Source organism: Musca autumnalis, unplaced genomic scaffold, assembly GCF_047663935.1.
Source record: "Musca autumnalis isolate F117 unplaced genomic scaffold, ASM4766393v1 scaffold_4, whole genome shotgun sequence".
In the NCBI taxonomy this organism is placed as follows: domain Eukaryota; kingdom Metazoa; phylum Arthropoda; class Insecta; order Diptera; family Muscidae; genus Musca; species Musca autumnalis.
Window position 1 is genome coordinate 140,566,004 of NW_027411977.1, and position 15,610 is coordinate 140,581,613.

At 32.5% G+C, this 15,610-nt stretch overlaps 3 protein-coding genes across 9 annotated transcripts in view; 1 reads left to right on the forward strand and 2 right to left on the reverse strand.

The window, feature by feature from the left end:
- Nucleotides 1-1,187: 1,187 nt before the first annotated feature.
- LOC141402572 (protein Smaug-like) overlaps nucleotides 1,188-15,610 on the reverse strand; it is a 50,003-nt gene continuing 35,580 nt past the window's right edge. For 4 of the 7 annotated variants that reach the window (XM_073984117.1, XM_073984121.1, XM_073984120.1 and 1 more), the window contains 4 exons: nucleotides 14,746-15,436; nucleotides 14,443-14,662; nucleotides 6,565-7,090; nucleotides 1,188-2,429 (listed from right to left, as the gene is read on the reverse strand). In XM_073984117.1, coding sequence (XP_073840218.1) covers nucleotides 2,388-2,429; nucleotides 6,565-7,090; nucleotides 14,443-14,662; nucleotides 14,746-15,436 — 1,479 coding nt within the window. In that variant the 3' untranslated portion in view covers nucleotides 1,188-2,387. The remainder of the gene's footprint in view (nucleotides 2,430-6,564; nucleotides 7,091-14,442; nucleotides 14,663-14,745; nucleotides 15,437-15,610) is intronic. The other 3 variants (XM_073984122.1, XM_073984124.1, XM_073984123.1) reach the window with 1 other exon arrangement.
- Nucleotides 2,437-6,558, reverse strand: LOC141402574 (uncharacterized). Its single transcript, XM_073984126.1, has one exon. It carries the CDS (start codon nucleotides 6,544-6,546, stop codon nucleotides 6,016-6,018), a length of 531 nt encoding a protein of 176 aa, XP_073840227.1. The 5' UTR covers nucleotides 6,547-6,558; the 3' UTR covers nucleotides 2,437-6,015.
- LOC141402573 (endothelin-converting enzyme homolog) lies at nucleotides 10,958-14,426 on the forward strand. Its single transcript, XM_073984125.1, has one exon. It carries the CDS (start codon nucleotides 11,011-11,013, stop codon nucleotides 13,006-13,008), a length of 1,998 nt encoding a protein of 665 aa, XP_073840226.1. The 5' UTR covers nucleotides 10,958-11,010; the 3' UTR covers nucleotides 13,009-14,426.

Here is a 15,610-nt window from a genome sequence, read left to right on the forward strand (position 1 = left end):
AGGCATTACAGATAATCGATTTTCCCGGATAAAGGGGTAAGTTTTTCTCATTCTCATATTTTTAATGAAAAATGTGCGTTTTTGCGAATTTTTGCATAAATAAGACACATTTTGAATTAAAAGTGAATTGAAACTGTTTTAAAATAATTTTCTGTGCATAAATAATTTCTTTGTTTTTGCCCATTGAAATGGGGTCGAATAAACTGTAATCCCGAATCATAAAGAATTTTCAAGGTTAATCGATGCAAAATGAACGAAAAATTCTGTGTTTTCCTTTACTGGATAATGGGGTTTACGTATAATCGATTCCCAGATAATCGAGTTTCGACTGTATGTATATATTAGTAATGAATCGGAAGGCTTTGAAGTCTTATTCTTAGAAAAAGTAAATATGACATTGTTAAATGGCTTACCTTTAATAAGCAAACCCAAGGATTCATTAAAATCATTTCATAGAATTAATTTCTTAAAATGAATTTTTATTTGTTGTTTGTTGCATAACAAATATTAAACATAAGTTCTCAAAATATAAAAAATTAACATTTCTTAAAGTGGGAATAATTTTGCATATGCTTTTTTATTTAATTGTATTTTATTATTATTACTTTTTTTTGTTTTTTGCTAAATAGTCACAATTTTAGGTGAAAAATAATCTCATGTCTTAGACTGAAATAATATGTATATGTATGTTTTTTTTTAATATAGTTTCTTAAAATTGTTTATTATTAGTTAATTAGCAAATATTATAGTTGTTTTTTTTTTTTTTAATATAAAACATGAAGACCCAAATATTTATATGCACATTAAAATAATATTTAAAAACAAACTTGAATCTATTTTCTTTCCCACACAGTTGAGAGAAGTGTTAGATTTTTGTTTCGCACTGAAAACCAAGCAGCAGCAAATTAAACAAAGACGTATAGAAACACTTTTTACAAATAAAAACAAATGTCTTATATTGAAAATACAATTATAAGAAAATAAAAATTACACAGGCTGTCTTACAAATTATATAATAGAAAAATAATTTAAAATATTTAATTATAAAATACATACAATATTTTCGATAGACGACAAATCATTACACATATAATTTTCAAAAAATAATAATAAAAACAAACATTCATACAACATTTTTCCTTTTTGTTTTGTTTTGTAAGAGGATATTAACTCGTATCATTTTCTAGTTTTTATATATTTGTTTAAGTTACACAATATGTATATATAGAGTTGAAAAACTTTGTATGTTTGCTTTTAGGATTTGGGGATTGTTTTTTTATTTTTGGGAGGGGCGGAAACGGACGATACGATATCATTGTTTGGTTTATATGTTTCATATTTGTATCATTGTTTTTACTTTTGTTTTGTTTTTTCTTTATAGTTTATATAAGAGTCCTTTTGTTATCAGCATAATCATCAATTTGTTGTAAGTCATAATATAAGCTATATACTACATAATAATATATATTTTTGTTTTTAATTTATAATTTTGCATATAAATCAGTTGTTTAGTATTAAAAAAAGAAGAAAAAAAAACGAAAATATGCAATACATTTAAACAATAATTTCATTAAATGTGGTAGTAGTTGGTAATTGAAATCTTGACTACAATCAAAATTGTTGATTTTGGGTATTTGTTTGTGTCTTTGTGTGTGTTGGGTGTAGGGTGTGATTGTGTGTTTTTTTGTTATTTTAATGTAAAATGTTGTGTATTTATTTTTAAATGTTAATTTCATTAATTCAGCAATCATATTCCGTTAGTGGAAAAAATGTTTGATTTCTTTGTTGTTGTTTAGTTTTCTAGGAGAAAAAAAATAATATAGTTTACTACTTTTTTAAAGTCCAACTTCAGCAAATATATTCACGGGGATTTCCTTTTGTCAAATTCCTAATAATTATAATATATGTATTTATTTTTTGATTTGAAATCATTTCTTTGTATTGTGAGAATTTTCGTAATATTTTCTTAATCAAACATCTCTACATTTTTGTTTTCTTTTGTTTAACTTACAGTGTCAAAATTCTTTCCACAGTTGTTTGTTGTTCCTGTTGTGGTAGTTTTTAAATTGTATTTTGTTTTGTTCTTCAAGGAAAATAATCTAAGTCAGTCTCTTTTTTGTAATTTTTGTTATAATTTTCGTGGTATTTTTCTACTTTCAATTAATTGAGTGAATGACACGCGTAATATTGCATTAGTTTATTTTTTTAAAAGATTTTCAATCTTATTTAGATTTCTTGCCGAGTTCATGCTGTTCAAGACCAAAATCGCCAAATATCGAATAATTATAGAATATAAAAATATAAATAATATTTATGTGTATGATGATGACGATGGTGATGAGTGGAAGGGCTTTAGAATTAGATTTTCGTTAATTTGGATGCTTCTTTCAAAACAATGTAAAGTGTTGATCGAATTTGGCCAAATTTTCCTATAAAGGTGAATGAAAAGAATTAAAAGACATAGAAAAATTAAGATGAATGAAATGTGTAAAATTTTAATAGCATAATAGATGTTTTTGATACTTAAAGGACAAATAACGAACAGAATGTTTATATAAAATTCGAAGGGAAGGGACATCGAGTGCAGGTACAACCAAACCCTGTTTTGGAAGTGGATTGTTACTCACGCAAATTCGTTCACTTTGAATTTCATAGAAACAGGCTGATTGTAATTATCTACAATAGTTTAAGTCTACATACACAAATTTCTACATTTATGCAACCTATGCGAGTTGGGATTTAATGTTTGCAAAAAAAGTTCTTTCCTGTTCCTTCAAAATGAATTTCATTTCTGACATTAACGGCCATTATTATTTTTACATATTTTTGTACTATTGGATGGATTTTAAAACGCAAAATAACCCAATTTGGAGTCGTTAAAAATATAATTTCCACATTAAATTTCATTTGTGACATTAACGGCCATTAATAGCTTTGTTCCTTTACTTTTTAATGGTAAAAGTGATAAAAGAGAAAAGTGTCAAAATTGCTCTCTCATGAACATTTTTACCAGAAAAGTAAAGGAACGGTTTTGTCAGCGTTCGACTTTTTCTTTTGTTTTTCGTCCATTTTTTCTTCATTGTGAAATAATCGTCAAACAAAAGTCGAAAAATCAGTTCTACCATTTTTTACCTGCAGAAATTTGTCTGGTAGCCTGTGGTAGAAGAGAAAGGCAAATGTGCTCTCCTTCCTCTCTCACTCTCTTAAAAATTGCTGCCAGTTTTACCATTTTTGGGGTTAAGGAACGCTTTGCAGGTTAAAAATGGTAACAAATGGTAAAAGATGTAACCTCAGGTAAGTAAAGGAACACAGCTATTATTTTTACATATTTTTTTACTATTGGATGGATTTTAAAACGCAAAATAACTCAATTTGGAGTCGTTAAAAATATATTTCCACATTAAAAGTTAATGCCAAAAATGTCCTCCATGAAATTTAATGATCACATTTAACTTTAATTTAACCAAAATGCTATAAATCTGTTCGGAAAATCCAAACTTTAGCAAAAAAAGACTTATAAAAATGGGTATGCCGATCGTTACCGACAGTTTTTGATCGGAAATCGTCAAAAAAAATCGTCAATAATATTTGGAAAATCGTCAACATAGTTTGGTTACCGTTTAATGTGAATTGATTGCTTATAGTTATGACAATGAGACTGACTACATAAGATAATTAACCCACAGCAGTAAAGCTAACTTAATCTCACTTAAATACCGCTATTAAAAAACCTATCGCCAGATGAAATTTTCCCCTATGGCTATGGAGTTTGCCACAGTGCAGCAGGGTAAATACACTGCACGCGGCCTTCTCTAGTCTGGTGGAATAGAGCAAACAATTACTAGCCCTCCAATTTATCCTAATATATTACCTCAGTTGTCCCAGAGAATGAAGTCATCGATACACAAACCATGACTGCCACCGTGATACAGTGATATGTACACTAGCCTTGCACTCAGAAGGTCTGTAGTTCAACTCCCAGGCCAGGCAACATCAAATTTTCTACGGTGGCAAATTATCCCTCTGTAATGTTGGCGAAATTTCCTGAGTATTTCAGCCATGTAAAACTTCTTTACATGTGGTGTCGTAAGACACGCCGTTCGGACTCGACGATAAACAGTAAGTCCCAAATCATTGAGTCTCCCTTGTCTCTTCTTGGAAGTTAGTGAAACAAACCTTGACATTAACTCTACGAAGTCAGGACTATCGCGAATTCAGGACGATTGCCCATCGGGCAAAGCCGATAGAATTAGACAATTAGACCATGACCAAGAAGAGAACAAACTAAAATGAATGTGTTGAAACTATTGTCAACTTATGAATGTTTGTTAGTGTGCTATAATCATAGATGGGCTTTCTCGCACGCCAGCGTTGCTGTGGTTTGTTTCTCTTTTTCGTTGTTACAACATAAATAAACATTTACGGATTGTTTTGTTATTGTTCTTTAACAAAATAGTTTTTTTTTTATAATTGTTTAGATGCCGTCTGTGTCTTAAAAATATTAAAAAACGTAAAAAATGCTAACAAAAAGGCTGTTTTAATGTTTCCCTTAACACGTATTTAAGAGTAATTTTGACCATCTATGGCTATAATGCACGCACGCTACAAAACCAAAACAAATCAAAACATTATCTCTCTTTCGTACGCTCTTTCTATGCATTCAGGTCGTATGTGTGTATATTGCCGAAAAACTTCGGCACCGCCGTACCAAGGAAGAACACATTGGAATTAGACACAGCCCCAACTAATGTCGTAAATCTGTTGGCTAATGAGGGCTTATTGTAGGTCGGTCGATTCATTATTTCGTCGACAGGCAGACCTTGTCAATCTCGATGAGAGAGTGCTGCTTGATTAAGATTAATCTCAAGAGATGATTCGAAAATAGATACCCAAAAGAAATTCTTATCTCAACAAATTCTTTCTCATTCCGATGTTCTAAAGTCCACATCGGGAGCGATGTTGATTCGATGCTTCATCCCTTGCCATCATATCGACAGAACACTTCTTAAAGTGGAAGGATGCGACGTCTAAGGAAAAGAATCAGCCCAAAATAAATTAATGGCGCAGAGGGCAGGAAAGACTGACTTAGCACCGGACTCAACACCTGGCAGTGTAGATTCAACCAAAACCAACCCTTTTCCACCAAAAGAACAAGGTGAAGAGAGTTCCAAGATAAATATAAAAATATATACAATATAAATTGCTCTGATGTCTATAATATAACTGCAGCATTCAGGCAACGTTTAAAAAGGCGGACGAGTTTATGTACTATCTCGGTTTGTCTCTCTAACGATCTATCTATACGATGTGCTCCTACATCGACAATTTTAATTTATTTGCAACTTCATGGGATCTACTTCGAGAACACGTTCCGAAGATGGCAACGGAATCTGGATGCAGAATAACCGCTTATTTGATTAAAATTGAGATCGTCAGCTGTCATTGGCTCGTTTCAGTTCTATCGGATAACGCTTGAGCAAACAAACATTGAATCATTGAGGTTATAATACCAGCTAGAGATGATGAAGGCGTTCAACTTAAATCCCAGTTGCGATAGATATCGATAAATCTATATTTGTAATACTTCCATTAGAATTTATATTATGCTTAGGACATACAATAAACTATATATTAACACAATAAACTACACATACCAACGAGCACAAGTGTAAAATATATACTAATTGATATTACTCTAAAAATGAAAATTACTTTTTAAGGCGATTACAAGTCTTACAACAACATTACTATTTTGATAACAATACATCTGTCATCAAAAGAAAACTAATAAACTAATCATTCCTTTAGGATAATTTGTTAATGACAGAAACAACAAAAATATCTAAAAAAATCATAATAATACAATATTACGGATCATTAGTACTAATAAGATTCAGCAAAGAATACAAATAGCAGTCATACAGTCAGACAAATAAAACATTTTTTAAGAGTCCTGATGGAATTACATAGATAGAATCAATCAATACATCGATCAATTAGGAAGGAGTAGGAAAATTAATTAATAGCTTGTTCGGTCATTTGAAGACACAATGTTTCCAATTGTTCAAGACTACTGGCGTCATTTAGACAATTCGTATTGCAATTGGAAACAGCAGACGTTTTAGGAACATCTGTAAGATTTGTGGCATTGGTGTTGGCGGCGGATGAAGGATTTGGCTGTGGATGGGGGGAATAATTTTCACTTAAGGTGGGAAGAGTTAGGCTCAAGGGCGTGGATGTACAACAATTATTGACACCACAGTTACTACTATGACCATGCCCGCCAAGACTGTGGCATGAACTACCAACAGCGGCAGCTGCAGCAGCCAGCAATTGCAACTGTTGTTGCTGTTGTTGTAACAACATGTGCTGCTGTTGCAAAGAGTTAGTATTATTACTACTGTTATTGTTGTTATTTGTTGTGATTAGAATTTGGGGAGGTGGTGGGGGTGGTTGTGATGATGTTTGAGATTGAGAAGGTGGTGGTGGTAAGACGACACTGTTACTATTTGCATTTACAACTGATCCAGAGCCAGTTGCTTGCATGAGATCATCGGTACTAACCATAACGACAGCAGCCATTGTTTTCTTTGGCACAGATGTGGCGGCAGATGACGATGATGAATTATGGTGTTGTTGCAACGAATCCAAATTATTGTTGTTTTGATTATTGTTGTTGTTATTGTTGATGGAGGTAAGGCTAGCTTTCCTCGCTTGTTGCTGTTGTTTTTGATTGATCATATCAATCCTTGACATATCATCATTATGCATAGCATTTGTTGTGGACAATATAGCTTGACCCGGTTGGAATATCATTTTTTGAGGTTGTTGTGGTCCACCAGAAACCACAATTAAATTGTTGAGTGAACGTCGATGTTGTTGATTTTGTTGTTGCTGCTGCTGTTGTTGCTGTTGGTGTTGCTGCTGCTGTTGATGTTGCAATTGTTGATTATGATGGTGTTGTTGTTGCAGACAACTCAAAGAAAAATTCAACATATCATTTGAATTCTTACGATGATTTATACGATCACTGCTGCCATTTTTCTGATCACATTTGCGCGCTTTGCCATTCCACCTGGAAAATTGAAAACTGTAAAAATTACTTACTATTCATGCGACAGAACAAAAGAATTACATAAATAAGTTGTTTAAAGACGTATAAACAAATCAAGCAATAATAAGAATTAAGTTGACACTAATATTCTAGATCCGATTAATATGTGACGTATAACGATCTCAGATCTCCCAGACACATTAAGAACTAAAAATTGAATATATTACAAATATTGAATCGATTAAATGTGTTGAATATCTACTTCTTCTTAATCTCAGATGTATTTGAAATTAGAAATATTTTTGACATAACAAATTCGAATTGTAGTCCTAAAGATTATCTGAAAAATGTACACTGTTCTCCTGAACTAACTTTAAATGAAAGGTGCATACACCTGGGAAGTTTTTGCGGAATCTAAAACAACAATGTTCATAAACGAGAAAAAAATCGTGGGAGGAAGTTTTAAACAAATCGTCACATTTTTTTGCTTCAAAAAGGCAAGTCATATCGAAAGGGGAGAAAATGTTGATGTCGATATAGAAGATCAGGTCACATTTTTAGAATTTTTTAGGTTTTCACGAAATCGTCTTATCGAAATGGGACTAGAGAAAATTTGTGTTCCAAAACCTGAGTACATAGTACTGTTTTTTGCAATTTAGTGCCAGAAAACTGTTCCGGTATTCCAAACATTAGCGAAATTTGCACTTCTCTTTTGCTATTTTCTACCACACACATTTGGGTGAGTAGAAACTAGCAGTTTGTTTGCTGGCATCTGATTGGCTGATACGTTTCGCCAGATTGTTTACAAGTTTTGTCTTTTTCAGTTCCCATATGGTATAGAAAATGTCCACAGCCTTCCCTTTTCGTATAGCTGTAAAAATTCTCTACAAGACTCGCTTTTATAATTTTTTTCCTAGGTTGTACCATTTTTGAGATATATAAATTTAAATTGAGACACCGACTTGATCGCCTGATACCAGAAAATGTTAGTCATGACATTAGCAGGACATAAGCAGGCGATGGAGTTAGTACAATGTCCCAATTTAAACTTATATATCTCAAAAATTTTATCAACTTCGGTCCACCCATTTTAGATGTGTTCATTTTCGTATATCATGACAGTCTTTGAGAATTTTATATATGGGTATTTCTTAGTAAAATCGGACACTTTTTCAAAATGAAGTTTTTGATTTTCTTTATTTTTTGCTGTGGTGATGCTGCTCATTAGCAAAACATTTTAGTATATTTTCTTGAAAAAGTCGAATTCTGTAAACACTATATGCAAAGAAATACTCATAACTTATTTAATATTGGTCCAAATAGAAAAAAAAAACCTTTTTTGTATTTTTTATTTTTTTATCAGTTATCCAATAAAAAATAGAAAAAAAATCCACAGTGGGCTTGGGTGCATTTTTCGCAATTAAATATTTAAATACATTGTTAGTTTTTAACTTATTGAGTAGTGCATGTTTTGTAGTTTTTGGAACAGCTCTCGGCCATATTATGGGCTAGGTTCTCATTTATAAATAAATTGAATTGAATTGAAAAAATAAATTTTTATCAATGATTGTACTCTTCGATTTTCTGGATTTTTTATTAAACTACGATTAATAACAACAATTTTTAGTATTATTTGGTATTGGGATTCGAATAACTACTATTTTTTCTTAATTTTTTAAAATTTGTCAATACAATTTTTCCTTTATACCAAGTGAATCATTTATTTTACCAAAAAAATTAAACAAAAAATATTTATTTAATATTTTTGTTGTTGTTTTATTTAGGAATTTTCTTAAAAATCGTAAAAATTGAAATTGATTTTGAAAATGGATTAGAAATTATTGTACCAGCCGGACAATAAACTAACTAAACTGTTGATGATATAATTACAGCTCGGGAATTATATGACACGGCATCCAAACCAAATAATCTACCAAATATTAAAGTGATATTTTCTTCAGAAGATGATTATTTAAATACGAAAGAGGATTTGAATTTAAAATATGCAATGGTTAAACTTATCGCGGGAACAAAAAAAAACTTCATTCATTTATGCTGGTACATTAACTGCTAAACCATTCTTAAAATCGCAAAATGAAAAAGTTTTTAATATGTTTAAAATAAATAAAATTATATAATAAAATATTAATAAATGATACGTATTAGTTTTTGGTAAAATAACATATTTTGCACAGTGGTATATAGGAAAAACTTTATTGACAAATTTTAAAAAATTTAGAAAAAAATAGTAATTGTTCGAATCAAACTACCAAAATACAAAAAAGTACAATCAAAAGTACAAAATAGTACAATCATTAATAAAAATTAATTTTAAATATTAAACCGAAAAAATTACATCCACGTCTATTGTGCATTTTTTTCTATTAGAAAACTGAAAAAAAATCTATTTGGACCAGTATTATAGAAGTTATATGTATTTCTTTGGGTGCCACCGTGGTGCAATGGTATGCACGCCCGCCTTGCACGCAGAAGGTCGTGGGTTCGATTCCCCGGCCAGGCAACATCAAAAATTTTTCAACGGTGGCAAAATACCCCTCAGTAATGTTGGCGACATTTCCTGAGTATTTCAGCTTTGAAAAACTTCTCCACAAGTGGTGTCTTAAGACACGCCGTTCGGACTCGGCGATAAACAGTAGGTCCCATTCATTGAGCTAAATATGAATCGGGGTGCACTCATTGATATGAGAGAAGTCTCCCTTGTCCCGTATGGGATGTTGTGGAACAATGTTTTTTGTTATGTATTTCTTTGCATATAGTTTTTAGAGAATTCGACTTTTTCAAGTTGCGGTATCTCGCGATATCTTTAGTCAAAAAATCTAAAATATGCTAAGACGTTTTGCTGATGAGCAGCATCGCCACAACAAAAAATAAAGGAAATCAAGAACCTCATTTTGAAATAGTGTCCTCAGAAATCCCCATATGTATATCGTAGTTGTAGGCATGATCACAATGACTACCGGCTATTAAAATTTCAATACAATCCAGGAAGTGCCCTTAAAGCGGATTAAACCGCAATTGCGTTGAACTTTTCGGAGCAGATACCTGAATGAATGGACCGACATTGCCATCATTTTTTTACCAATCAGCCATTTTAGGATTTTTACAGTATTTGGACGATTTTGTCAGGAAGCATGGGGATCATGCCCAAATTATATCGTCATAATTAGAATCACAAGGAATGCAAAATGATCTCAAAAAAACCTTAAACCGAAGATGTTGTGCGAAATAGACCTTCTTGTAATTTGATGTACATTTTACAATGTGCAAAGTTTCGGCTTATTCGAATACTACATTTCTAAGAAATTTTGGTAATATTACGATGTGCAAAGTATGGACCTAATCGGTTACTCCTTTCCAGAGTTATCCTGTGTACCATTTTAGAAAAATTTGTTTAACTTTTGGGCGGAGTTACCCGAAAATTGGACCGATATAGTCCATCATCGAACATAAACAAAGTTTGGATAAAATATTACAAGTACCAAGTTTCAACCCAATCGGTTGATCCGTTTAAGAGTTACCGTGCTCTCCAGCCAGCCAACTACTTTGCTTTGAATGCAAACTTGCCAAAACAAAAAAATTTGTTAATTACCGAAATTATAAGGAAATACAAATTTAAATGTCGTGTTTCTGTCAGCTGCGTATCTATCGACGGTGACAATGTCTTGTGCATCCGAGTACACATATGCAAAATTACTGATTTTTATTTATACTAATATTACATCTGTTAACCAACGCTAACGTAGTCGTAATCGGCGGTTTCATCTCCATCAGATAGAATTATTTTTATAATCCGATTAAAGAAAAAACTAAAGCAATTGTCGATTGTAACTCATATATAAATGACTTTTCAATTAGAAATGATAACATTCGTTATTTTCTATCTGAGCGGAAAGTGTTTCTTGTTATTTTGTGGAAGTGCCGCCTCCCATAGAACAATGAACAGTTTTTCAATATCATCTTCACTATATTTGACGCTGGTTTCACTACTATTGATTAAACAACACGTGCTGTGTGAGCTTATCAGACTTCCACATGCACCTGCCTTAACAAGTCGCAAAATCATTGTTAATCATCGACATCTAAAGTCAATTGAAGGTTCAATGGACCTGACCACAGATCCATGTGAAAATTTCTATCAGTATGCCTGTGGTAATTGGGACAGCATGCACACGAATATTACCAAATACCATGACTATTATAGGATGATTGAATACTACACAAATAGAGAAATGGCAATAGCGCTGCAAAAGAAAACTTCAAAAACAAAGGAACCGAAATTTATGGAAAATGTTCGAGCATACTTTAAATCCTGTACAAAAATGAAACATTTGGATTTGTCACAATTTCTTAAATGGCTGCAAGACCATGAAAACCTTCGACCAGTTGGTGGTGGAGGATACCGCAAGGATAATGCAACAGCTGATGCTCCGGATTGGTTAAGAACCTTAGCCGTTTTAACTAAATATGGTCTGAGTGATGTCCTATTAGAAGAAACTTATTTTAAAGATCTGCATATCATTAAAATCAGTCGACCACAAAAAAACAATGGCTTTGTAAAATTTCCATATCAAACCTTTAAGGTGTTGACATATTCAACATTTGGATGGAAAAATGAAACATTAGACAACAAATGGATACTATTTTCCAGTTTGGAACAGGAATTGTATGAATTGCAAAAACTTCAAATGCTGACCAATGGTACTCATAAATACTTTAATTTGTTTACCATTCAAGATATACCATGGCTAAAATATTATATAAATTTGTTGTTGAACAACACGCAGTTTCCAGTTAGAAAATTAAAGATCTTCATTTCGGATATTTCATACATAACAAGACTCTATAAATTGTTGCAAGCCTACGATGATGAGTTCATTTGCGAATATTTGCAAATTAGATTTCTCTGGAGTGTACTGATCAATGGCTATACAAAATTTAGCCCGGAAATGTGTGCTTTAAAAACACGTCAATTTATGTATTTAGCTACAGATTGGTTGTTCGAACGCCAACATCAAGTTTTGGTAAAGAATATACCAAAGATAGAACAGATGTTCAAAAACATAAAGGAACATTACAGGAAAGTTTTACTAACCAATCCAAATGGTTTCGACACAAAAATTATGTCATTTCTTATGGAGAAATTAAATGGCATACAACTACAAGTAGGACACTTGCCCCGCAGTAATACCCAGCAAAAACTTGAGGACATCTACAGCCATTTGGATTTAGATGAAAATAACTTTTATCACAATCAAATGCAGCTATTAAAATTCTATACAAATAATACTCTTCTCAATTATATTGCAACACAAAATCGCACGGACTACATAGAACATGACAAAAAGTTGTCGCCATATTTCCACAGGATTTACAATACTGTGGTATTGCCCATTACCACTTTACAACTACCCATCTATGATGTTAATTTAAACGATTTATATCAATACAGCTCGATTGGTTATATATTGGGACATGAAATTACACATGGTTTCGATACCCAGGGCACTCAGCGTGATGCCAATGGTCGCAAATTAACACTCTATCATGATATGATTAATGCGAATCCCCGATTTGAGGAAAACCTAGAATGTATACGTAATTTAAACAATGGTCGAATCGATGAAAAAATTGCCGATATTACTGGTTTTCGTGTGGCTTTTCAAACATTTTTCGAACTGCATCCAAAGGCGCGACAACAAACACTCAATGTGAATGGTCGAAATATGACACTGGATAAAATATTCTTCCTCAATCATGCACAATTCAGATGTACGTCAACTGAAAAGAATCTCTTTGCTGACAAAACTCATGGCACTGCTGAAGATCGTATTGTAGATGCACTTTCACATTTTCCAGAATTTGTGAAAACCTTTCAATGTTCCAAATATTCTGATATGTTTTTGGAGAAAACATGTCAGCTATGGAGAAGATGAGTGATTTGAATTTAAGTTTGTATACATTTAAGTTATAAAAACAAATAAGTTTTTAATTCATTTGTCTATAAAACCCAAACATGTATTTATTTCACTACTATAACATCCCTTTTAATAAGTAAATAATTCATTGACAAACAAAAGGAAAAGATACGTTACGTAATTTTATACCGCGATTACAGTATAGGAAATTCCATTTTTGCCTTTACTCATTGTTACTTATTTTATTTATTTAACAATCAATCAATGACCTAATGGACAACTTATGCTGACAAGATATTCGTAATCGTAAACAAAAACCTTACACACCGTCCTTTGAAAATAGTTACATTTTATCAATTTATTGACTTTTTGCTATGTGGTTAGAAAATGTTGGTAAGAAATTCCAGCTATTCTGAATATTATGATATTCGCTATACTTGCTCTTAATCGAGTATGTGACTCAAAATTTGTTGAGGTACACAGATGCATTCAATATCAACCTCATTTGGTGGTTGGATGTATCTCTTGTCTATACGAATATCTTCGTTCAAGACGAAACAATTCTATAAATGTGATGTTTTTTATGTCAAGTGTGGTACGGTACCCATAAGAAGGTTACACAAAATATGGTACCAAATTAAATAACGACTACGTTGAAGTGAAACGTGCTGGATTCAAGCATTTTTACACCACAAGTTTGATCATTTCAATTCAAGTGCAAATATTGGTTTCATCTGTTTGTTTTAGCGAATGCTAAATGTCAAAAAAAAAATGCAAACGCAGAATATAGAAAAATCTCCAATCCACTTCATTTAATTTATTTTCCGATAATCTATAAGCAACACAATGACAAACTGTTATTAAGAGTACCAAAGATCGCCGCTACTGAGAATAAACGCAGCGTTCGGGAAACCCTGTAGTCAATAGCAATACGTAGTGAGTTATTTTCTGAATGAAGTCCAACATTGTACTTGCAGCTTTGGTTCAGCAGCATCTGCCGGTTATGCATGAAACAATTTAGATGGGTTTAGATTAACTAGCATTCTAAGCAGAGCGCGTTGGACCTTATCCCCCTTATATCTGGTAGCATTGGGGCGGACGAAAACTTATGTGTGAGATCCAGCTATACTGACAGACTGTCATGGGCTTTGTAAATCGTTTGAGTGCAGGGAATTAATTATTCTACTCCAATTCTGAGCAGTAAGAAAGCCCTGAAAAAATGTACATCATCAATGACAGTCTAAACAAACAGAGCTTCTCAATTTCATTGAGGGAAGATAGCATCCCCTACAACATTTGAACAATTTATCACTGATGGAGGAGTACGAAGCAATATCATCAAAACAGAATATAAGGGGACTTTGTTTGGTAAAAATATTTTTAATCCTATCAGAATGCACAAATAAATTACTAGATTAACTCTTTTCAATCAAAAACGTTTGTAAAACTCACCTGGGCTTGTTCAAATTGCCATTGCTGCCATTTTTATTATGATGCATTTTCGGTGTTAATGACATCTTCAGTTTTGATAGCTTGAATTTCAATTCTTTTAATTGATTTACATGATTGACAAAAGCCTCATTATGTATGGAACGATCCAATATCCATAGAATTACACTGATGTTGTCATCATCTACAAGAGCATAGGGATCCTTTTGAGCAATAGTGCAAACTGCAAGGGAAATTATAAAAAAAAAAAACACATAATTTTAGTAAACATCACAAAAATTTCCAAATTGATTTTTCATTACATACCCAAATCAACTATTTTCAAAAACATCAATGCAACATTATCTTCGCCAGCCGCAACTAATTCTATTGGCTTCATGGGTGTTAGAACAATATTGGCCAACTCTTCAATGGCTGCCTGCAGCTTCAGCTGACCATTCATCAGTTCATGTTCCATTTTGGCCAGATGATTACAACGATCCTTAAGTTTATCTATACATAAAGCCAATTTATGGGAAGCACCTTTGGTTACACCTAAACTTTGCAAATATTCCTCCGTTATTTGCAACATATCCTCGTACGTCATATTCTTAAAAAGTTCGATGTATTTATGTAGACGCAATGATTTTAGCCACAGGCCAATGCTGGACATGCCAACATTTCTTGTTTGAAATTTAATGTAATTCGGTTTAAAATCATCCAGACGTGTATCCGAACCACTATTAGTCAATGAGCCACGATGATGTTCAATCGATAGGGAAAAACTACGAGGTTTATTGGCAAATTGTGCCAAATTTTCTGTAGAATTTGAACAATTATCATTGACGGTAATGACTGACGAATTGGAAGATGATGCAGATGAGGATATGGTTTGGGTTGTTAGACTGTTTGAACGACGTGTCTTTAAAGCAGCAAATTTGCTATCTAAACTCCAACGATTTATGTCTAAGTGATCACCACAATTGCTCATCAGTATTGAGGCATAACCCATTTGTGGCTAAAAAAAAAAAAACAAAAATTGTTTATTTGTTGTAAAAAAATACTGTGTGTGCTCCTATGGGAAGACCTTAAAATATAAATATTATTTCTCCCATATATATCTATTGGTACCAATTTGCAGCGGTACTGCTCGTCCAAATACCGAATCATCGCTCCAGAATGGCATTCGAAA

Coding starts and splice junctions, on each gene's coding strand:
- LOC141402574 (XM_073984126.1), bottom strand. CDS start 6,546: ATGCAAGCAACTGGCTCTGGATCAGTTGTAAATGCAAATAGTAACAGT.
- LOC141402573 (XM_073984125.1), top strand. CDS start 11,011: ATGAACAGTTTTTCAATATCATCTTCACTATATTTGACGCTGGTTTCA.